General features: G+C 42.7%; 1 protein-coding gene across 3 annotated transcripts in view; it reads left to right on the forward strand.

The window, feature by feature from the left end:
* Positions 1-24,503, forward strand: part of AMMECR1 (AMMECR nuclear protein 1) — a 268,091-nt gene that overhangs the window by 171,353 nt on the left and 72,235 nt on the right. For all 3 annotated transcript variants that reach the window (XR_004539635.1, XM_033946567.1, XM_033946568.1), the window contains exon 4: positions 5,399-5,513. Coding sequence is in view for 2 of the 3 variants with exons in the window: in XM_033946567.1 (XP_033802458.1) it covers positions 5,399-5,513 (115 nt within the window). In the remaining variant the exon portion in view is untranslated. The remainder of the gene's footprint in view (positions 1-5,398; positions 5,514-24,503) is intronic.

Here is a 24,503-nt window from a genome sequence, read left to right on the forward strand (position 1 = left end):
GGGGGGCACGGGATCGGCCTCCCTCTGCCAGGAAGCTCTCAGAGTCTGGGATTGGGCAGTTCGCCACAATGCCTTCCTCAAAGCTGTCTACATTCAGGGGAAGGACAATGTCTTGGCAGACAACTTGAGTCGTCTCCTCCAGCCTCACGAATGGACTCTCCATTCCAACCCCCTTCATCAGGTCTTTGCACAATGGGGGATGCCTCAAATAGACCTCTTTGCGGCTCCCCACAACTTCAAGCTGCCTCAGTTTTGCTCCAGGATCTACACTCCTCATCGACTCGAGGCAGATGCCTTTCTGCTGGATTGGGGGAATCGATTTCTGTATGCGTTTCCTCCATTTCCTCTCATTCAGAAGACTCTGGTCAAGTTGAAATCAGACCAAGCCACCATGATTCTAATAGCTCCTCGGTGGCCCAGGCAACCTTGGTTCTCCCTTCTGCTTCAACTCAGCAGCAGGGAGCCATTCCTTCTTCCAGTGTTTCCTTCACTGCTTACTCAGCATCAGGGATCTCTACTTCATCCCAACCTGCAGTCTCTCCACCTGACAGCTTGGTTCCTCTCAACATAACTCCCCACCAGTTTTCCCAGGCGGTGAGGGATGTCTTGGAGGCTTCCAGGAAGCCTGCTACTCGTCAATGCTGCTCCCAGAAATGAACCAGATTTTCTTCATGGTGTATTTCCAATTCTAAGGAGCCTCAGCGAGCCTCCCTATCCTCTGTGTTGGACTATCTTCTACACCTGTCTCAGTCCGGTCTCAAGTCAACATCTATACGAGTCCACCTGAGTGCTATTGCGGCTTTCCATCAGCCTCTACAAGGGAAACCTCTCTCTTCTCATCCTGTGGTTTCCAGATTTATGAAAGGACTTTTTCATGTCAATCCTCCTCTCAAACCGCCTCCAGTGGTTTGGGATCTAAATGTTGTCCTTTCTCAGCTTATGAAACCTCCTTTTGAGCCTCTGAGCAAGGCTCCACTAAAGTTTCTCACTTGGAAAGTGGTTTTTCTGGTGGCCCTCACATCTGCTCGCAGGGTCAGTGAGCTTCAGGCCTTGGTGGCGGACCCACCTTTCACAGTTTTCCATCATGACAAGGTGGTCCTCCGCACTCATCCAAAATTCCTACCTAAGGTGGTCTCTGAATTTCATCTCAACCAATCCATCGTGCTTCCAGTGTTTTTTCCAAAGCCTCATTCTCATCCTGGAGAATCAGCTCTGCACACTCTGGACTGTAAACGTGCTTTGGCTTTCTACTTGGATCGCACCAAACCACACAGAACTGCTCCTCAACTTTTCGTCTCCTTTGATCCAAACAAGTTGGGACAGCCTGTATCGAAGCGCACCATCTCCAACTGGATGGCGGCTTGTATCTCTTTCTGCTATGCCCAGGCTGGATTACCCCTTCCCTGTAAGGTCACAGCCCATAAGGTCAGAGCAATGGCAGCCTCTGTAGCCTTCCTCAGATCGACACCGATTGAGGAGATTTGTAAGGCTTCCACTTGGTCCTCGGTTCATACATTCACCTCTCATTATTGTCTGGATACTTTCTCCAGAAGGGATGGACAGTTTGGCCAAACAGTGTTACAAAATTTATTCTCCTAAGTTGCCAACTCTCCCTCCATCCCATTGAGGTTAGCTTGGAGGTCACCCACTAGTGAGAATACCTGCCTGCTTGTCCTGGGATAAAGCAATGTTACTTACCGTAACAGTTGTTATCCAGGGACAGCAGGCAGCTATTCTCATGTCCCACCCACCTCCCCTGGGTTGGCTTCTCTGCTAGATACCTGAACTGAGGAGACATGCCCGGAGCATCGGGCGGGAAGGCACTGGCGCATGCGCGGTGTGGGCATCTCGAAACTTCTGAGTTTCTTCAAGCAAGACATGCTTGCAAGATGTCCGTATCGGGGCTCTGTCGGATGACATCACCCACTAGTGAGAATAGCTGCCTGCTGTCCCTGGATAACAACTGTTACGGTAAGTAACATTGCTATCTGGATAATCCTAACAGCATTTAAGTTTGCTGCTGATGTCCTCTGCCCTTTTTTTTTTTTTTACCATAGCCAGCCACGTAATCCTCCTCCTCCTTGGTGCAGCCACATTGGTCAGCCAAAAACCCTTCCAGTCCTGCACACCATACCACAGATGTCACATATAGAAATCCAAGAACTTGGCAGCCAACTCAATCCTTCTTGTTGACAGGAAAAAAAACACTTGCCCACCTGTAACGTATGTTTTTTTTGTTGTTGTTGTTTTTTTTTTTTAGGCTGCAGGATTGATCAAGCACACAATTCCATCTGCCTTCTGGAGTTATTGCTTCCTGAGCTATGGAACTGAGGAGCCGAGGGACACTCCTGCATGTTTAAAACTTTATACTAAGGTGTGAGTTTTTGAGAGAGCTGTTCATCCTGGCAGTGTGCAAGGACGTCACCCATTTCTGTGCCTGATTAATCCTGCTGTCTAGAGAAAATCTGTTGAGTCAAGCAACAATGCTTTAGATTACCAATACTCTTATTTAATTGAAACTGTTTTTTTCTCACTTTTTTCTTGATACTATGTACAAAGTAAGAACAATATGACTGAGAATCTGTGTGTGAAATAGGGAAATACTCGGTTTCTTAGCACAATTAATTGACTAATTATAATCAGATGTCTGACTAACTGGTGAAATATTGCACAGTAAATCTACATAATTGAATTCCTTTGTAAAGGTTTAAAAGGTTTTGTGATTGGTCTTCACCATTAAAGTGAATAGAAACTCATGCTAGGATCAGATTTTTTCTGAGGGCCTTTGTAAAAGGTAGTTAATGCTTATCTGTTTGGACAATATTACAAGACTTTGGGTGCCACTAAATTCATTGTCAGATAGGTTCATAGTCTAAAGCGCGTGAGGACAAAGGCGCGCGGACAACTGAGCACAGGACTTCATCGCGCTGAAGAAAAACCGTATTTTAAAGGGCTCCGACAGGGGGTGTTGGTGGGGAACCCTCCCACTTTACTTAATAGAGATTGCGCTTGCGTGGGGGATTTGGGGGGTTGTAACCCCCCTCATTATACTCGAAACTTAACTTTTTCCTTGTTTTTTTAGGGAAAAAGTTAAGTTTTCTGTATAATGTGGGGGGTTATTCCCCCCACACACCCCCAACATGGCAGTGTGAGGCAGCGCAATCCCTATTAAGTAGAGTGGGGGGGTTCCCCCCATACCCTCCGTCAGAGCCCTTTAAAATACGGGTTTTCTTTGGCGCGATGAAGCCCTGCGCTCAGTTGTTGACGCGCCTTTGTCCTCGCGCGCTTTTGCCCCGTCACCGTCAGATAAGTATACAAATGGAAGAAGTTGAAGACCACCACCTAGGACAGAGGTGTCAAAGTCCCTCCTCGAGGGCCGCAATCCAGTCGAGTTTTCAGGATTTCCCCAATGAATATGCATGAGATCTATTTGCATGCACTGCTTTCATTGTATGCTAATAGATCTCATGCATATTCATTGCGGAAATCCTGAAAACCCGACTGGATTGTGGTCCTCGAGGAGGGACTTTGACACCCTTGCCCTAGGAGCAGTTGTCCTGGAGAGATCACCTAAGCAGCAAAAGTGAAAAATCTACAAATTCAGAAAATAACCCAGTGTGATTTCTAAAGATTTGCTGGCCTCTCATGAAAAAAACAATGGGAATAACATTCATGAGATGAAAGCTAGAAAGAAGCCAGTGCTTTTTTTTATTTAAAAAAAACAAAACAAAACTTCTTTGCTGTCTGCCTCGGCTGAAAGCATTTGGATGACCCACAAGACTTCTAGAATAATGTTCTCTGGATACATGAGTCAAATTGAACTTTCTGGTTACAATAATAGTGTTTAGTAAAAACAATGCCTTCCAAAATAAGAACCTGTAACATGGTGTAGGTAGATGCATCATGGGCCCAAATTCACTAAGCAAACCAATTGGTTTGCGAGCCCTTTGCGACCAAATTTCCCTCCAACCACATTCACTGAAGCCTGTAGCGATCCTTCCATGCAAATTTGCAAAACCCCATGCAAAATAGCCAAGCAATTGATTCACTAACAATTGTTTGGCTATTTTGAGTCGGGTTTTACTACTGACAAACCCGACTGCTCAGACCTGTCAGTAACTGAGTTACTGTCTGGTCTGCAGGTTTTTTGACAGGCCTGCCTGTCTTTTATTCATTTTTTTCCATGGCACAAATATTTTGTGTGTTACATATGCAAAATATCTGCCCCATTAAAAAAAATGATTAAAAATGACAGGCAGGCCTGTCAAAAAAATGTACCCCCACACACAAGCGCGCCCCTCCCCAGCACGGCCACCCCCGACCGGCATGGCCCTCACCCTCCCTCCCTCCCTGCGACCGGCACGGCCCACCCACCCCCGACACCAAAAAGTTGGGAGCAGGAGGGGTGCTCAATCCCTCCTGCTCCTAGGCCTCCCACCTCCCGGCCCACCCCCTGGTCAGCCCAGACGGTTGGCCCAGCCCACCCACCCTGGTATCTTTAAAATAGTTGGGAGCAGGAGGGGTGCCCAGTCCCTCCTGCTCCTTCGGATAAGACTCTCATCTTCGGGAGCATGAGGTGTGCCTGGACCTTCCTGTTCCTACGCCGATCTTCGGGAGCAGGAAGAAAGTCCTCCTGCTCCCCTGGCCGCCGCCGCACAATAGCAGCTTTAGGCCCCGCCCCGGCACATCATCTGATGCATGGGGAAGGGCCTAAGGCTCTGATTGGCTGACAGAAGCTTGGGCAGCAAGGTCCAGTTGGGGTAAGGAGGGATAAGATGGCCCCCTTCCTCGGGGTAAGGAGGGATAAGATGGCGGCCCCCTTCCTCCTCACCCTGCTGGATGAAGAAAGCAAAATGTTCCTGTTGGGTTCGGCAGCCCTGTAAGGACAGAAGAAAACCCGATCTCGGGAAGGGGAGGACTAAATTCCAGTAGGAGGTTGGGCAGCAAGGTCCAGTGGAATAAGGAGTGATAAGATGGCAGCCCCCTTCCTCCTCACCCTGCTGGATGAAGAAAGTTATAGGTTTTCTTGGTAAATTAAGCCATTGCACAACAGGATGATTTAGTACTATGGACAACTGTGGTGTTTCAGGGAATGTATTTACCATAGTGTCAATGTTCATAGTGATAAACAGAAGCATTCTTAGTGTCTGTTGCAGTATTTATTGTTATAGGCATTTTCATGTTGATTGTGAAGTGAATTGAGACTCAGAAGTAAATTTTTCACACAAGTGGAGAGAAACATATGAAGAGTTGGTATATTTTTTTCCCAGTGCCTATGGAAATGAAATGAGGTGGCTTGTCTCAGGATTAGTTTCCTATATTTTATAGGATTATGCACTTTTCTTCTTAGGGTTACTTTGAACTTGAATTGATTTAAATCTGTTCTGGTTTTCTACAGTGCCCTTAAAGATAGCCGTTTTCCCCCAATGACGAGGGATGAGCTGCCACGGCTTTTCTGTTCAGTGTCTCTGCTTACTAACTTTGAAGATGTATGTGATTACTTGGACTGGGAGGTAAGAGAGCTTTGTGAATATGTTCAAGTAGTACTGCTATATTTGAGATGTAGGGTAGAGAATGACACGTCCCCATGGGAACTCGTCCTGTCGAATTCTTTTCTTGTCTCTGCCCCATTCCTACAAGCTCCGTCCTCATCTGCACAAGCTTAAACACTTTGGTTTGTGTGGTTAAGGAATGGGGCAGGGACAGTGACAAAACTCGCAGGGACGGGATGGGGGAATTGAGTTCCTGCGGGGACAGGGGGAAAAATTGTCCCCGTGTCATTCTCTAATGTAGGGCACTAAGAAGATCTACCATTCTGGTATATTGTATTTATGTTTAGGTACCAAAATTGTATTATATACTGATAGCACTATATTTTAGACCCAGTGTTCTTTTATAAAGATGGATGGTATCAATCTGCTGTGTGCCGACTTGAGAATGTTCATGTTTCAGTATGGCACTGGCCTGTATAGTAGTTCTCAGGAGTGATGAAACATACTTCATGAATATACATAAGAGGTTTCATATTTTTTTTAATGCTTTGAGTTGTAATATCTGTAATTCCCTGAAACGCCACCTTATTTTGGGGAACTCTTGTGCTCTTTTATCTGTCTTTTCTGAAGACAAACGGTACATGTACTATATTTATTTATTTATTTAGATTTTTATCCTGTCCCCCCAGAAGCTTAGAACGGGTTACAATAAGACATTCACAATGTAAGTTAAGGATGTGAGCGGTTACAAACAGGAGTATGTCTGCTGAATGCATTTTTAGCGGAACAGGAAGATCTTCACTGCTCTTCAGAAGGCTATCAGTGAGTTTGGTGACCTGAGTAGGCAATTTGTTCCATAGTCAAGGAAGAAAGTGGCTGTAGGAGCATTTGCTTGCAGTTTCCATTCTGAGAGATCTTCCTGGGGGGGGGGGGGGAGTACTGAGTCATCTTTCTTATTCTGAGCAAAGAGGATGGTTGGGGGTGTATAGTTACAGCTTGTAAAATTTGTATATGAGATTGCAAAAGTGTATACAAATGCTCAGGCATCACTGGTCAAATTATATATTTGAGAATCCCTAAGTAAAGAGATGATGACAGAGCTCTGCACAGAAGAAAGTTAAAGATGGCTTTCTGGAGAAGTAGTTAGAGCATTGAACCAAAGACCAGAGTTCAAATACCGCTACTGCCTCTGCTCCTTGTGACCTTGGGTAAGTCATTTATCTCCTATTGTCACAAGTACACAATTAGATTGTAAGCTCTTTGGGACAGGAATCTACATGTATTGTACCTCCACGGTACAGTTCTATGTATGTCCAGTACTACATACTCTGCAGTGTTAATCAGCACCAGTTACATTCAGCCAATTCTGAAATCTGGGACTCTAAAAATGCAAGGTCAGCTCTTAAAGAATCCTTGTCTGGTAGCCAGATATATATTTGGACATTGTCTACATTTTTCTGAGCAGACTGATGACCACAAACTATGGTAAAAATGTCCTTTTACTCATCCAGTGTTCAGATGACTTTATTCATTCATCCAATAACTCAATGACTCGACATGTCCATGTTTCGACCAAACAGGCCTGCTTCATGAGTCTTGAGAATCTACTAAGTTATAACGGATAGTGTCTTAAATAAATGTATAGGCTCTCAAGTCAACGCTATGGTGCTGTGATAAAATCTTCTGCCACAGTGCTTAGAGCCAAAAAGTCCTGGGCGTTCCAGAAAAGCCTACTGAGGTGAGATAGCCAAATCTATAATGGTTTCCCTCAGCAGTGTAGTTCATTGATACCAATAACAACAATTTAAAAATACCTCTCCAACCTGCCCTAGACCACCTCCCTTAACATCCATCCACAAATGACCAAGTTTCAAGTTAATTTAAAATGTGATAAACCGCTTATCAGATATCCAAGCGGTGTACCTAATAAAAATTATATTAATATGGGTTTACAAATAGTAACTGACAAAATGAATTATTCACACAAGCGGAAAAAGGGAAGAAATACAAAATTTGATAGGACAGAGATACAAAAAAAGGAATGAACAGTAAGGAAGATAAATCTGATTAGTAGTAATCATATCTGAATGAAAAGGACTTGGTATTATCAGGATGATTAGGAGTTAGTATTGAGAAATCAAATGCATCGTCAAATAAAAATGTTTTTAAGTTTGAGTTAAATTTGATGGAGCAGTTACAGAAAATATTGATTTGCGTGTCGTATCATATACTATATGGCGTAGTGATAGAACAACTAAAAGATTTTGATTGCATGACCTTGTATAAGGAATGATTAATTTATCAAATCTGAGAGAGTTAGTTATTCAGGTGTCATTCTGGATTTAAATTTTTATAAGTTATTCTATGGGAAAGCGTTAGCCAGTGAGTGTTCTTCTAAAGAGGTGTTGCATTCATCCTAAACAGTTGGGTAGCTAAGATCTCTAGACAAGTGCATTTCATTTCATTTCTTCCATTTGTGCGTCGCACATACCTATACAAGCTGTAGGCGACCTTACAGAGGAAGGGGTTAGAAGAGGGTAAGGAGGACTAAGGAGGGCAGGAAGGAGTGGAGAGGAGAGAAGTATGTAGAATATTTCATAGATAGAAGTACCATCTATGTAAATGATATCGAAATGAATTAAAGAACTATGTAAAAAGGAATAGAAGGGAGGAACCGTTAAACAATAGAATTCAGTTAATAAAATAAAAAGAATAGGGGTAAAAGTGCATTGACCCTCCTAAAAAGATAGATCTCCAATCCCTCCATTCACCTTGCTTTGTATTTTCAGCATCTTCAGCCCATCTCTTTATTTAAGTTCAGTTCCTCTCCTAGACTCGATGCTGTAGTGATCTTTCTAGTTTTGTTTGTTTATTAAAATTTGATATTCCGCCAAATCTTACAAAAGTTCTCAGCGGATTACATTAAAATTACATAAAATAAAAACTGAAAAGAACTTCATAATGTAAAGAAAAGATCTATTCTCATCATTAATATCTAAGATACAGTGCATTCAAGTCCATCCACACAATAAAATAAAATTAAATAGGTCAGTTGCCCGTGAACCTCACAAATTAATGAGTGTGATCATTCGGAAAGGAATCAATTCCAAAAGCTTGTTGAAAAAAGTATGTTTTTAATAACCTTTTGAACGCTTTATGCTTAATTTCAGTATGAATAGTATGTGGAAGTTGATTCCATTGACTAGGTGCTAAGAGAAAAAATGCCTTATTACGTGTTGATTCCCATTTCTGTAAATTTAAGTCATCATCAATATCTTCTCGCACATCAAGCAGCATTATGGGGTAAAGACCTTGAATAATTGCTTGTGCCTACTACCTATGGAGAATTCAGGAAACGCCTGAAAACACATCTATTCCTGAAATACTTAGGAAACCAACCTATTCAATCTTAGTCCTTAACAACCGAGCGCAAGAACCACCTGTCGCTAAATCTGTACTTTGTTTGTTCACTCAACCTGTAACATTGTTAATCATTGTAAACTGCATAGAACTTCATGGTCCTGCGGTATATAAACTGTTATTATTATTATTTAGTTAAGAACATAAGAATAGCCTTATTGGGTCAGACCAATGGTCCATCAGTCCCAGTAGCCCGTTCTCACGGTGGCCAATCCAGGTCACTAGTACCTGGCCAAAACCCAATGAGTAGCAAGATTCCATGCTACTGATCCAGGGCAAGCATTATCTTGGAATATTGCTACTCCTTGGGTTTTGGCCAGGTACTACTAGTGACTTGGATTGGCCACCTTGAGACCGAGCTACTGGGCTTGATGGATTTGTATGTATTCCTGCATTTTTATGCACCTATATTACTCTAGCCTTCCCTTGAATGTTCTGTTTATTTCACTTTGATCCAAGGTCTGTATAAAGAAAACCTTTTTTAATGAAGCATAAAGCATCAAGTTTGATTCTTTCTATCATAAATCTTAATATTCTGCAGTTTTTCCTCTCCCCATTTCTTATGTGTTCTGTTTTCCTGCTCCATTTCTAAGGATATTATGAGAATCCAAGTTAAGCACTGCTTGCGCTTACTCTATAGCTAGAAGCTCTGCAGCTTAGTTGATTCAAATCAACTAAGTTGAACGCCACCTCATCCCTCTCTAATTGAAATACACAAAAGCACTTTGGGGTTCATAATCAAAACTTAAACACATCTAAAAACCTGCCCAGGTCAACACTTGGATGACCTAAAAGACAGGTCGTTCAAGTGCTGATAATCAAAACAACTTTCTGGACGTGTCACAGGACTTTTTATGAAGCTGAGTGCCCAGAGCTTAAAGGGGGGGGCATATCTGGAGGAGTGCTAGGTAGGGCAGGATGGGGGCCGGTCTAGACTTAGTCGTCCCGCAGGGATAATCAAATGTTTTACTAGACATCCTGGAGGAAACTTAAACATTGTGAGTTAGATGATGTAAAAACGGGTATAAGTGCCAAAAAGGATAACCAAGGCAGAGACAAAGTAAAGACCCCCACACACTCCCCCAGTGTTCACTGACCCCCTCACACCCCTATAAATATCAGAATAAAAAAGTACATACCTGTCTCCAGAACATCAACACCTTGTATAGGAAAGCCCAGTACAGCTACAAACAGGTGTCTTAGATAACCTGGAAGGTGGGCTAATGAACCATAGAGAGAAGGACCCAGACCCATAAGCCACTCTAATCACTACATTTATGGTTCAGCATGAGCACCCCCCAAAACCCTACTCTACTACCAAATAGGTGCCACCTGCAGCCATAAGGGCTATTGGAGTTGTAGACAGGTGGGTATAGTGGGTTTTGGGGGGCTCACCATAATCTATAAGGGAAGGGAGTTCTGGTGAGATCTTTATGTTGGAGATGGTGCGGTATATAAACCCAAGATTTAGTTTAGTTTAGTTTATGTGGCATCCTTTATGTGACGTTCACAGCAGTGTCCTGTATGATGCCCCACTGCTCTGTTGCCATGTCTGGGTGGCCAGTCCATTACAAGATTGACCCCTGCCACGTCCAAATGGTCTTGTTCTGGGCATTTGGGACTTGGATGAAATTTTGGTCAAAAATGTGGTATAAATATAGATGTCCTGGCGGTCTGGACGAACAATAGCCTGGACGTCCAGATAGACAATTTTCAGGGGAAAAAAATATTCTAGGTGTATTTTTTTGAAAATGGGCATTTTTCCACTGCTGTCTTTGAGTATCTGAGGAAAATTCTCCCAAAACCCCAAGAATGAAACTAGATGAGGGAGGGAGGCAACCCGACTTACACCTAATCACTATCACGTTAAAAAAAAATATATATGATTGAAATTTGAGTGGTTAAGGGGGCCCTCAGTCACACAGCCTGCAACGGGGACAAGCCCCAGAAGCTCTGGCTGTCACTGGCTTACACCCAGAAAGGGTGTTAACTGTGAAACATCCCCGGGCACCCCGTAATGTGAATTTTCGTGATAAACCAGTGCATAGAGTGCTAAGGGTGCAACCATAAATCAAAATACACTCGCAAAATATAAAAGTGCAGGTTGTCTCTCCCCCTCATCCAGGGTGCCAAATAGCAACGTCCAGATTCAGCAATGCAAAACTAGCAACCAACTGGAAGTACTTGGCTTCTCTATGGACAAATCAGCCAGCAAGAAACTAGTTCGTCCAATGGGACTCCGTTTCGGGAGTAAAAACCCCCTTCTTCAGGAACCGGCTGTGCTGTTCTCTTACAGATCTCAAATCATCAGTCTTCAGTAGTGAGCAAGATTGAAAATGGCGCTGAGCCAGGGAGAACGCCTCCAATGTTTAAACTGCTGTTCCAAGTTACATCACAATGCTGACCGGTCACATTCCTGAAGAAGGGGTTTTTTATTCCCGAAACGGAGTCCCATTGGATGAACTAGTTTCTTGCTGGCTGATTTGTCCATAGAGAAGCCAAGTACTTCCAGTTGGTTGCTAGTTTTGCATTGCTGAATCTGGACATTGCTATTTGGGGGAGAGACAACCTGCACTTTTATGTTTTGCGAGTATATTTTGATTTATGGTTGCACCCTTAGCACTCTGTGCACTGGTTTATCACAAAAATTCACATTACGGGGGGCCTGGGGATGTTTCACAGTTAACACCCTTTCTGGGTGTAAGCCAGTGACAGCCAGAGCTTCTGGGGCTTGTCCTCGTTGCAGGCTGTGTGACTGAGGGCCCCCTTAACCACTCAAATTTCAATCATATATATATTTTTAACGTGATAGTGATTAGGTGTAAGTCGGGTTGCCTCCGTCCCTCATCTAGTTTCATTCTTGGGGTTTGGGGAGAATTTTCCTCAGATATCTTATTCCCCCTTCCATACTTGGGTTTTTTGAATCTTTTGTCTTTGAGTATCTGACATTATACACCCAAATCGGACTTAGATGAATATTTTGATTCTGCCCCTCCTCATACACAAATAGAGAAAATAATTTGCTGAAAATTAAAAGGAAACAGCGAAGTTGTTAGAACTTGGGCTATTTTAAAATTTTCTCATGATATGTTTTGCTTAAGTATCCTTGCTTATTCTAAGCAGTGATTGCAACCAGTAAAAGTCGTTTTTAGTGTTTTACATTTAAACTTAAAAGTGGTTTGAGACTTGTCGCATAGCATTTTGATTCCTTTCTTTCGGTACTTGGGCACCCTGAAGAGCCTCTTGAAAAAGGCTTGTGCTTCTGCTGCCACTCTTTGTTGGGCTTAGCATTGTGCTTGAAGGTAGCTGGGTTCCAAGCACAAAGCCAAAACTACTAGACTGCAGTTCATTATATTGTTGTGCTGTACAGTTCCTCAATTTTATTTTTGTTAGTCAAACTGAAGTACGGTACTTTTTAAAAGTACCAAAATTAAAAATTATGTTTTGTTTTGGCCATTATTTCCATCACTGAAACATACGTACTTGTGTTTTGGAGGTGAATTGGGCCATCCTCCAAATCTGTGATTATAAAGCAAATTATTCTGGGAACTCAGAAAAGAAGATGGAAAGAACAAAGAGAAACACAGTTTTCAGTAATAGACCGAAACATCTGGTATGAATGCTGTGTTGCTTTTAGCCTGGTCCAGTGCATGGAAGCAGCATTGAAATACAGCATACACTGGCACCTCGGTTTGCGAGTGTTTTGCAAGACGAGCAAAACATTTGCAAAATCGGCACCTCGGAAACCGAGCGTGCCTCGATTTGCGAGCGGCGCCCCCCGCGATCCGGCACCCCACCGCCGCAATTGGGCCCCCCCCCCCGCCGCTTCTTACTGTTATCTGGGCACCAGCATGTCCTGTGCGTTGGTGCCGGTGCCCGAAGATCGGCCTCCTCTTCTTGCTGGGCCTTGAGCATCTGCGCATGCTCGTGAACTCGCAGGCCTTGAGCATGTGCAAATGCTCAAAGCCCAGCAAGAAGAGGAGGCCGATCTTCGGGCACCAGCACCAACGCACAGGACATGCCGGTGCCCAGATGACAGTAAGAAGCGGCGGGGGGGGGGGGGGGGTGCCAGATTGCGGGGGGGGCCTACAGGGGGAGCAATGTCAGTTCTCGTGGAGGGGGGGATAGAGCAGCGCCGCGGGGGGTGGGAACGTATCAAAGCCAGTTTCCATTATTTCCTATGGGGAAACTCGCTTTGATAAACGAGCATTTTGGATTACGACCATGCTCCTGGAACGGATTATGCTCGTAATCCAAAGTACCACTGTACTTTAAATTCTGATATTTAAAGTGTGTTTTGGAACTCCAGGAAAATGAATGATGACTATAATACAGATGTAGAGATATGAAAAGATGCGCACACACCTACAGAAAACAATAAATTTCATCCTTCGTTTTTATAGAGCTTCAGTAAATTAGGATGGTTATACCTTCGGACAGCACTTCATCTTAGCAGTTTGATGCAGTGTAGTTTGTAGGACCTTAACTTCTTCCATACATTTAATTCCATATACAGTGTTCCCCCGGTCATTCGCGGTCGACGGTCCTGGTCATTCGCGGTATTTTCTGACCGCACACCACCAACAAGGAGAGGGCAGCGGGAGAGGCAGGAGAGAGCAGCCGGAGCGCTGTGAGTGCAGGAAATCACTCGCGGTACACTCCGACCGCCTCTTCCTGCAATAAGTCGGGCCTTATCCAATCAGGAGCTGCTTTGACACGCAGCTCCTGATTGGAGAAGGCCCAATTTAGTGCAGGAAGAGGTGCTCGGAGCATACCACGAGTGATTTCCTGCACTCGCAGCGCTCCGACTGCTCTCCCGCTGCCCTCTTCAGGCTCTCCATGAAAAACCGTATTTGCAGTTTTTCGAGAGTACTTTAATTCATGGTATGTTGCTAACTAAATTAAATTCTATTGGGATTGTAGAAATGGTATGGAATTGGTTTTTTGTTTTTTTTTTTAAAGGAACTGTCATTGTAGAGTAAAGAGACAAAATGAGACTTTATTTTCTTTTTAAAAACCTATATTCTACCTAAATACTAAGCAGATTACAATAAAAGCATCATAGCCAATTTCCACATACAAATATTAAAACATAAGAGACACAGCTACAAAGTCCATAGAATATAAAAACTTTATGCCAGCAGGAAGGCTAAGCAAAAAAGTGAGTCTTCAGTAATTTCTCAAACTGTTCCATATTGGAAATAAGGCATAGATAAGTAGGCAGACCATTCCAAATTCTAGGACCCATAATGGAAAGCATAGTGTCTCAGCGTAGCATACTGCCTTAGACTGTGCAGTTTCTAAGTACTGCAAGTCAGCAGATCATAATGCACAGCACAGGCAGGTTGATGGACTGTCAGAACTTGTGAAAATGCCAGAGAGCTTCCCCGTAGATCACCTGATGAATTAACTTCAACACTGTAAATAAAACTCTACTAGACTGTTTCAGAATTGGAGTGTTATGTATGTACCTGAGGGGTTCCAATAATCAAACAAGCTGCAGCATTTTGTACTACCTGTAATGCCTCTCAGTGGGCAGCAGAAATCCCCAGGTACAGTGCATTACAATAATCTAACTTCTTTTAAGACTAAACTGTACACAACAAATTCTAAAGTCATAACCTGACAACAAGGACTTCAATGTGCTCAGCAGACAAAGCTGATAAAAGATGGAACAAATCATCTGTTAAATTTGACTGTGCATACATACACTCAAGTTGTATTAGATTCTAGTTTAACAATCCAGATGTCAGACACATTTTCTTTTCAGCTTGTCTGTTGCTTTATACTCTTCTCCAGCCTCTAACAGCATTCACAATTGTAACTACTGTAAATCTGTCTTTCCACTGCTGTTATTCAGCAAGTCAAGCTTCTCTCTTGAGATCACAAGATATCATGGACTATCAGCTAGGAACATCAGTATTGCAAAGCAGTTTATCTAGAGCAGTAGTATCAAATTCATACCCTTAGCAAGACCACTTTGTAGGTACTTGGAGGGCCTCAGAAAAAAAATAGTTAATGTCTTATTAAAGAAATGATAATTTTGCATGAGGTAAAACTCTTTATAATTTATAAATCTTTCCTTTTAACTAAGTCTTAATGATAATATTATAATTTATAGCTAAAGAGACATATGATCAAAGAAGCTGTTTTATTTTACTTTTGTGATTATGATAAACATACCGAGGGACTCAAAATAGTATCTACCAACAATAAGATTTTAAAAAGCACAAAGCAAGTTTTCAAGTTTCAAGTTTATTATGGTATTTGATATAATCGCAGTATCCAAATCCAATTCGATTTACAAAATTAAAAGTAGGTAAAATTAAAAATTAAAAAATAAGAATTTTTCAACAAACGGGATAAAAGACAATTATGACATAAAAACACTAAAGAAAATGAGGGATGGAAAAAAAAAAGGATTAAATACAATATAAAAATAAATGAAAGGGTGGGTAAGGAAACAGAAGGTTAGGGGAAAGTACCATCTTAATCTCTACTTAAACAGTGTTCCTGGTCCAGATAAGTTTAAAGAAAGAAGTAATGAGATTAAGAAAGATCAGTTAAAGGCATCCCTGAACAGCCAGCTTTTTAGTAAGCCTTTAAATTTAGTAAGCAATTTTTCTTCTCTTATATTGAGAGGAAGAGAGTTCCAAATTTGGGGAGCTGTGACCGAAAAGATCATATCCCTCTTTGAGTAAATAATTTTCAGCGAGGGAATTACCAGCAAGGATTTTTCTTCTGATCTGAGAGATTTTACGGGCGTGTAAGGTATTAAAAATCTTTCTAAAAATGCTGGAACTTTATTTACTAATATCTTGTGTGTCAATAAAGCTATTTTATAAGTAATTTTGTGGTTTACCGGTAGCCAATGATTTTCCTTCAACAGTGGGGTTACATGATCAAATTTTTTCCTGTTCCTGTTCTCTGTATGGAGAGAAAATGTTAATTATAATTTTATGTTTGTTTGTTTTTTTCAAAGAGGTCACAGCAGATGACTTTAAAATATGCAAGGTCACTTCAGTAACAACTAAACAAAAATAGACACATATATTACCTCCCCTTTTACTAATCCGTGATAGCGGTTTTTAGCGCAGGGAGCTGCGCTAAATGCCCCGCGCTGCTCCCGACACTCATAGGCTCCCTGCGCTAAAAACCACTATTGCGGTTTAGTAAAAGGGTGCCATAGTGCAAAATATAGACAGCAGATATAAATTTTCAAAACGGACACATTTTGATCATTAAATTGAAAATAAAATCATTCTTCCAACCTTTGTTGTCTGGTGATTTCATGAGTCTCTGGTTTCACTTCCTTCTGACTGTCATCCAATCTTTCTTTTTTTCTTCCTTCTGCATGCTTCCTCTCCTCCAGACCTCATTCCATTCCCCAACCAACATCTCTCTGTCCCTACATGAGTCCAATTTTTTCTTTCTCTCTCCCTGCCTGCCACCTGACACACTCCATTCCCTCTCCCAACTTTTTCTTCCTTGCTCCCTGCCCCCCTCCCTTTTTTTTCTTTCTTTCTCTCTCTCTCTTCCTGCCCCCCTTTCCTTTTGTCTGTCTTTCTTTCTCTCTCCTGCCCCCAAGCCACCGCCGCCAATTTCCTCCTGCTTCCCCGATGCCACAAAAGCCTTCCCCCCGACGTCAATTCTGATGTCCAAGAGGAAGTTCTGGGCCAGCCAGGCAGCAATTGGCTAGCCCAGAACTTCCTCTCTGACGTCAGAATTAATATTTGGGGGAGGGGAAGGTTTGTGGGCCTGGTGCTTGCACCTGGCTTTTATGGCATCAGGGAAGCAGGGAGAACGCAAAGTCAAAGCGAGTCTATGGCCTCTACGATTGACTCGCGTTGCTCTTGCGATCTACTGATCGATCGCAATCGATCTTTTGGGCACTCCTGTCTTAGAGGTATTCAAATATTTTTCTCATATCTCCACAATCTTGTTTCCCTTCCCCCCCACCACCCAACAAGTTTATAAATTTAGATCTTCAAGTCTGTTCCTGTATGCTTTATAGTGAAAACCATGAATCATTTTAGTAGTTATCCTCTAATTTATATCCTTTTGAAGATGTAATCTCAAGAATTGCATTATAGTCCAACTGAGGTCTCACAAGAACCTTATACAGAGGTATTGTCACATCCTTTTTTATGCTGACTATCCCTCTCCTTGTGCACCTGTTTTTCTACCTTAAGATCAGAAGATACAATCACCCTCAGATCTTCTTCTGTACACAGGTGGTCATGACCCCCCCCCCCCTTAATTCCTTTACATTGAGATTTTGTAGCCCAAATGCATGACTTTGCTGCTTAAAACATTAAATAATAGCTGTCAAATTGTAGACTATTCCTGAAATTTTAAAAATCCCTTCTTAACCTCCTCTTATGTTATCACTATTTCTAGAGTTTCAATCTTGTTGCAGGCTTTGGTATGATCCAGAGAGAGGCATACCATTTCCAAAAGCTCTTCCACAATATCCGTTACAAAAAAAATGAAAAGAATTGAACCAAGGACCACAGGTTAATGCCTCTTTCCTCAGAATGAACTTAATTTACCACTGCCTTATTGTCTCGTTACAGAGAATCAATTTCTAACGCAGTTGATCTCTTTAGGCTTCATACCAAGGGTGCCAAGTTTAAGTCATCTTTGTGGAACCATGTCAAAAGCCTTGCTGAAATACTAAGTACAGCACATTTCTCTTGACTCAGGCCCCCCCAAAACTGGGCTGCTGGCTATGCCCCCTAGATCTTAGGATCTTGATATTGCTATAGTTCAGTGGTCTCAAACTCAAATCCTTTGCAGGGCCACATTTTGGATTTGTAGGTACTTGGAGGGCCGCAGAAAAAATAGTTAATGCCTTATTAAAGAAATGACAATTTTGCATGAGGTAAAACTCTTTATAGTTTATAAAACTTTCCTTTAACAGTTAAAAGGAAAGATATATAAACTATAAAGAGTTTTTCCTCATGCAAAATTGTCATTTCTTTAATAAGACATTAACTATTTTTTCTGCGGCCCTCCAAGTACTCTATTTTTTTCTGCAGCACTCACATTTAAAGTTCAGTATCTTTTCTTTCTCAAAACTGGCACATTTCAATCACTAAATTGAAAATAAAATCATTTTCCTACCTTTGTTTGGTAATTTCATCAGTCTCTGGTTGCACTTTATTCTTCTGACTGTGCATCCAATACTTCTTCCCTTCTTTCAGCTTCCTGTATGCTTCCTCTCCTCCAGACCTCATTCCCTCCCCTAACTTTTTCTTTCTTTCTCTGTCTTTCTTTCTCTGATTCCGTGCCCCATTTTTTGCTTTGTTTCTGGTTCCCTGTCCCCCCCTCCTTCTTTCTTCCTTCCTCCGTGCCCCATTTTTTGCTTTTTTTTCTGGCTCCCTGTCCCCACCCCACCTTCTTTCTTTCTTCCTTCCTGCCCTCCCCCATGCCACCGCCACCGCAGAATAGGCTGCTGCTGCTGCCGCTATTGGGAACAGGCCATCTCCCTGCTTCTCTTCTGCACGGGGCCGACCAACTCTCGCTGCCCGATGTCAATTCTAACGTTGGAAAGGACGTTCCGGGCAGCCAGGCAGCGATTGGCTAGCCAGAACGTCCTCTCGACGTCGGGCCGCCAGAGTTGGTCGGCCCTGCAGGGAAGAGAACAGTGGACCGCCCCCCCTTAGTACACCACTGGAGCAGCAGTGTGTCTGGCCGGCTCGTTCGTTCAAAGCCGCGGGTGGCGGCTCCTTGCGAGATCCGCGCCTGCGACATCAGAGAGGCTTCCGATGCAGGAGTGGATAGCGCAAGGAGCCGCCAACCCGCGTCTTTGAGCGAACGAGCTGGCTGCTGCTCCAAAAGGAAGAGAATGATGGCCTCCAGACCGCGGGCCGCAAATAAAACCTGGAGAGCCACATGTGGCCCTCGGGCCGCGTGTTTGAGACCGCTGCTATAGTGCAATACTTACAAGTTTGATATAAATGGGTACATGATGTGGGGGTGGAATGAGATTGTGGTAAGTGGTGATTCAGCTCTTTATCTAATTTGTGGCTTCAGGGAAAGGCAAGCAATTGAGACAAAACTACAAAATGCATCTGTGCTTGTGTAAACTTTTGTGTGTTAAAATGTGATTGCTGGCTAAAGTTTGGGTAGACCAATCCACACATGCTGCAGCAAGACTTGCTAGTATTCAGTGTTTAGTTTTACAGTAATGGGAGATCAGAGAAAAAAATAGAAATATTTCAGTAAGTGTCTGCTGCAGATCATAGTGAGGTAGTATGTACTTAAAAATCACTTCACTGGCTCTCTATCCGCCTTCACATACAGTTCAAGCTGACCTACAAGTGTGTTCATTCTGCTGCCCCTCAATATCTCTCCTTATAGATAGAGGATTATTGCACAGGTCCTGGACCTGTTGGGCTGTCGCGTGAGCGGACTGCTGGGCATGATGGACCTCTGGTCTGACCCAGTGGAGGCATTTCTTATGTTCCTCCCAGAGAACTCCGTTTCTCAGATAAGCCGCTCTTTGCTGGACCCTTCTTCTCCGCTGCCAATTCCAGACTTCGTTCCTTTCATCTAGCTGCCCCCCATGCCTGGAATAAATTACCCGAGTTTGTCCGCTAGGCCCCTTCCCTTGTTTAAGAGCAGACGTTTTGATATAGCTTTCAATCCATAACCCTACTCCCCACTGCCCTCCAACCCAGCCAGCAGATTAACCATTCCCTTTAACTGTATCCATGGCATCCTGTTTGTCTTGTCTGTTTAAAGTGTAAGCTCTTTTGAGCAGGGACTGTCTTCTTTGTAACTCTGTACAACATTGCGTACGTCTGATAGCGCTATAGAAATAATTAATAGTAGTAGTAGAAGTGGCTGTGATAATTGTGGGAGGAATGGGGAGGCTGACATCTAATAATACCTGAATCGGTCTCCAGTATTGTAAAGTACAAATAATTCAATTTTACATTCCTGAAGAGTGATTGATTATAGCTATTGGGGGCGAGGGGAAAGTAAAAATGAGGCAAGAACATAGAGAAGTAGACATTGAGAATGGCTAGAGAAGTATTTTATGGCTAAAAGAGTACAACCAAATTAGAATTTCATAATCTACTGTTTTACAGCCTTCTACAAGTTATTGTTAGCAGTCAAATGCTGCCCAATAATTGTTAATAGTCAGCTAATAGGAAATTGAGCCCAAGACTTGTGATTGGCCAGCTTTAAAAGCTACAGCCAGGCCTGTGTTTTTTTCGCCTAGTGCGTCATATTCCTCTCTCCCTTTTATGCCACAGGTTGCACCATAATATGTTTGACCATTTGCTTTTCCACCCCAAGCATACCACCTCATTAAAATTTTTACAGACAGTTTCCAGATTTTTTCTTTTTTTCTTACTGTTTTGGACTCTGTTGGACTCTGTGTTTTTAGCATTCAGTTTCTTATGCACAGACATTTAGTACATGACTTCCAAAGTATTTCAGCCTCAGCACCAGAGACAGGCTGCATCAATCATTCTTTTACTGACTTTAAATTCTTTAACAGAATTTTTATTGGAATTTTTCATTGTTTGCTGTCAGTTGGCAAGTTCGTTTCTGGCCTAATTCTGAGCTTAGTCACTCAAAGAGAAAACGATTTGGAACACCGCTGTTAGAATGTAAATGTGCCCATTTCTTGACTCTCCTCATTTGACCTTTCTAGGTCTCCTTGGGGTTTTTTTTTGTCCCAATGTATGTTTTCTTAAATTGGGAAGAAAATGTTGATCTCTTAATACTCTATGTTTAGAAATTTTGAACCTTGGTTTGTTGGTTTTCCTTATCTCTTGGAGTACTTTTGAGGGATCAGTTTGGTTGCTCTCAGATTTATTTGTAAGGGTCGTATTAGCTAAGTTAGGAGAAGCTTTCAAAAACTGAAGTGCTGCTGCCTTCTAAGAATTAGATTCCAGAACAATGGTGGTCTTCATGAATTTGTTCTTTTAAATTATTTTAAACGTATTTTGACAGTGCTGATTTTGGGCAAGTCACTTAATCTGCTATTGCCCCAGGTACAGTAGATATAGACTGTGAGCTCACCGGGACAGAGAGGGAACATGCTTGAAGTTCCTGCATGTAAACCGCTTTGAGTGTGGTTGCATAACTGCAGAAAGCCGGTATACAAGTCCCAATCCCTTTTTCCTGTTTGAACCGAACGATCTTGATCACTTACTTTAGGTTCAGTGTGAGTATTTCTTCAGGACTCTGAGATAAACAGTGCTCTCTATCAGAAGCATAACAACTGAACAGAAAACTTAAAGCGCAGTGTTCCCCTTTTAATGGTGGATTCAGTTTCTATAAAATTGCAAACACTAAAGAGACACATCATCAATTCTGGTCTTACTATGTCTCTTCCACTGGCAAAATTAATCTGTTTCTTCTTTATTTGTACAGTTTCATAGTTCCTGCGTATTCCTGTTTTCAAGATGTGCACTTACATGATTGGGATCCTCCAGTCGTGTTTGCTGCTAAACTCCCTCCCCCCCAATACACATCAATGTCCCAGCCTTGCTTCCTCCCCTTCAGCAAGATGAGACTCTGCTCTATTTCACTAGAATGCGTCTGAGAAAAACTTGAGGGATGAGATCAAGTTGCATTGCAGATGGCAGGGGGACACTGGGCAGCAGAAAGACAGAGCTGGTCCGTCGGCCATGTTTAACTCCATTCCAAGAGCACTTGGTGAACAGAGAAGATTCAGAAGAGGGATTTGAAGGGAGGGAGTTAAAGAAATGAGGAACTAACGAGGTAGGAACATCAATAAAAACAAGATGTGTAGAATGAAAAGATTAAAAAATGGAAAGTTAGATTCATAATGCTACAAAAACGAGAGATATATTGATGCAAAGCATAAGGAATAGGAGAATGGAGGAAAGAGCAAGTAAAGAATGTATCTCTTGATAATATTTTATAGTTCAGAATAACCTAATTGAAGTGCACAGGATGATTTTGAATAATAAAAGCAAGTTATAGAATAATATAGCTAATTACATACAAATGAAAAAGACAGACTTAGAAACCATTAAGCCACAAATATAGATTCACGTGAAAAGGAATAACCAGGGAAAAATGCAACTATAAAGAAAAAAATAAAAGTAGCATTCTAATGAAAAAATGACAGTATTTACCATTTATTTGATTTAGCATTTGTTCATAAAACTCAACACATAATTCATGATTAGAGTACCTACCTTCGGAAGTCTGTAATATAAATTGTAGTATAATTGTGCGATGGTATTTCTAAAATAATATCTAAACATAGTAGATGATACACGACCTACTCCTACTGGAGCGCTGGTCTAGGACCTGGCAACTCAGCTTCAATGCCAAAAAATGCAAAGTTATGCACCTGGGCAGCCAAAATCCATGCAAGATCTATACCCTTAATGGCGAGATCCTAGCAAGAACGGTAGCAGAACGAGACTTGGGGGTGATTGTCGGTGAGGACATGAAGGCTGCCAATCAAGTGGAGCAAGCTTCATCCAAGGCAAGACAAATCATAGGTTGCATACGCAGGGGTTTTGTCAGCCGTAAGCCGGAAGTCATTATGCCATTGTATAGATCCATGGTGAGACTCCACCTGGAATACTGTGTGCAATTCTGGAGGCCGCATTATCGCAAGGATGTGCTGAGACTGGAGTTGGTACAGAGAATGGCCACCCGGATGGTCTCGGGACTCAAGGATCTCCCGTACGAGGAACGGCTAGACAAATTGCAGCTGTACTCGCTCGAGGAGCGCAGAGAGAGGGGTGGACATGATCGAGACGTTCAAGTATCTCACGGGCCGCATTGAGGCTGAGGAAGATATCTTCTTTTTCAGGGGTCCCGCGACAACAAGAGGGCATCCGTGGAAAATCAGAGGCGGGAAACTACGAGGTGACACCAGGAAATTATTTTTCACTGAAAGGGTGGTTGATCGCTGGAATAGTCTTCCTCTGCAGGTGATTGAGGCCAGTAGCGTGCCTGATTTTAAGGCCAAATGGGATCGACACATGGGATCTATTCACAGGGCAAAGGTAGGGGAGGGACAGTAGGGTGGGCAGACTTGATTGGCCGTGGCCCTTATCTGCCCTCTATTTCTATGTTTCTATGTAGATATGAAATCAAAACTGTCCCCCACCCTCTCTGGACATAGTCCATAGTCTATTATTGAGAAAGACATGAGGGAAGCCACTGCTTGCCTTGGATCGGTAGCATGGAAAGTTGCTACTCATTGGGGTTCTGTAATCTTGCATACTCTCTGAGATTCTGAAATGTTGCTACTCCTTGGGTTTTGGCTGGTACTAGTGACCTGGATTGGCCACCATGAGAACGGGCTACTAGGCTTGATGGACCATTGGTCTGACCCAGTAAGGCTGCTGTTATGTTCATATGTTCTCCATAGGTATCAGAGCAGTTTACAGACATTTATAGACTTTATTGACATTAATTTAGCTGACAAATCACCATTAAACATATATTTTTCATCCAATAAGAGTGAAGAAAAAACTTTGAGCCAAAACATGGTTTGCAATGGACAATATGAGACAGTAACCAACACCTTTGATATAAATGATTAACATTTTCCAGGCCAGTTTATGAATATAAACTTGACTGCCTGTAGGATACTTCTCATGATCTAAGTACTTTATTTTTCGCTCCGTAAGACGCACCCTAGATTTAGAGTAGGAAAATCAGAAAAAAAACATTCTGAACCAATTTGTGTACTAATATATACCAGGCTCTGCACCATGCCTCTCCTTCCCTGCCAGGCTGTTCATTTCATTTTTCATATACACCCAGCAGACATAAATGACGACACTTTTTGATCACTAAATTGAAAATAAAATCATTTTTCCTACTTTTCTTGTCTGGTGATTTCATGAGTCTCCCTTCCTTTCTTTCTTACTTCCTTCCTTTCTTTCTTTCTTCACTTAGGCTCAAGAATTGTCCCTTTCTATTCCCTCCCTCCCATGTCCCGAGTTCATGCCCCCTCACTGCCTTCTAGCCTTGTCCTTCATTCTCCCTCCCATGTCCCGAGTTCATGCCTCCTTGCCCTCACTGCCTTCCAGCCTTTGTCGTTCATCCTCCCTGCTGCGCCGGAAACTACCTTCCTCCCCCCCTGCGTGCTGAAACCTGCCTACCCTCCGCCGATTCCTCCTCCTTTGGCCCCGGTCCGCCGCCGCTGCACTGCAACTCAAAGAAGGGAAGGGCCAATGTGCAGCAATTGCACATCGCCGGCCCACAAGCCTTCGCCCGACGTTAGAACTGTCATCAGAAGGCTTGTGAACCAGCGACGTGCAATCGCTGCACGTTGGCCCTTCTCTTACCTTCTTTGAGTTGCAGCGGCAGGCAGCAGTCAGCCCGCATATTCCTAACGAGTGGGTCATTTTTAAAAAGTACACTGGGGTGGGTGGGGGGGTGTTTAAAAAAGTTACCTTTGCTTCATAAGACGCAGCAGAATGAACACATTTTTAGATCAGCAATAAGATCTTGAACTGTATGCGTTGGCAGATAGGGAGCCAGTGAAGTGACTTAAGGAGAGGGGTGACATGAATGTAGCGAGGTTGGTAGAAGATGAGTCATGCAGCAGAGTTTTGCACAGATTTCAAG

This window comes from Geotrypetes seraphini, chromosome 5 (genome assembly GCF_902459505.1).
Source record: "Geotrypetes seraphini chromosome 5, aGeoSer1.1, whole genome shotgun sequence".
In the NCBI taxonomy this organism is placed as follows: Eukaryota; Metazoa; Chordata; class Amphibia; order Gymnophiona; family Dermophiidae; genus Geotrypetes; species Geotrypetes seraphini.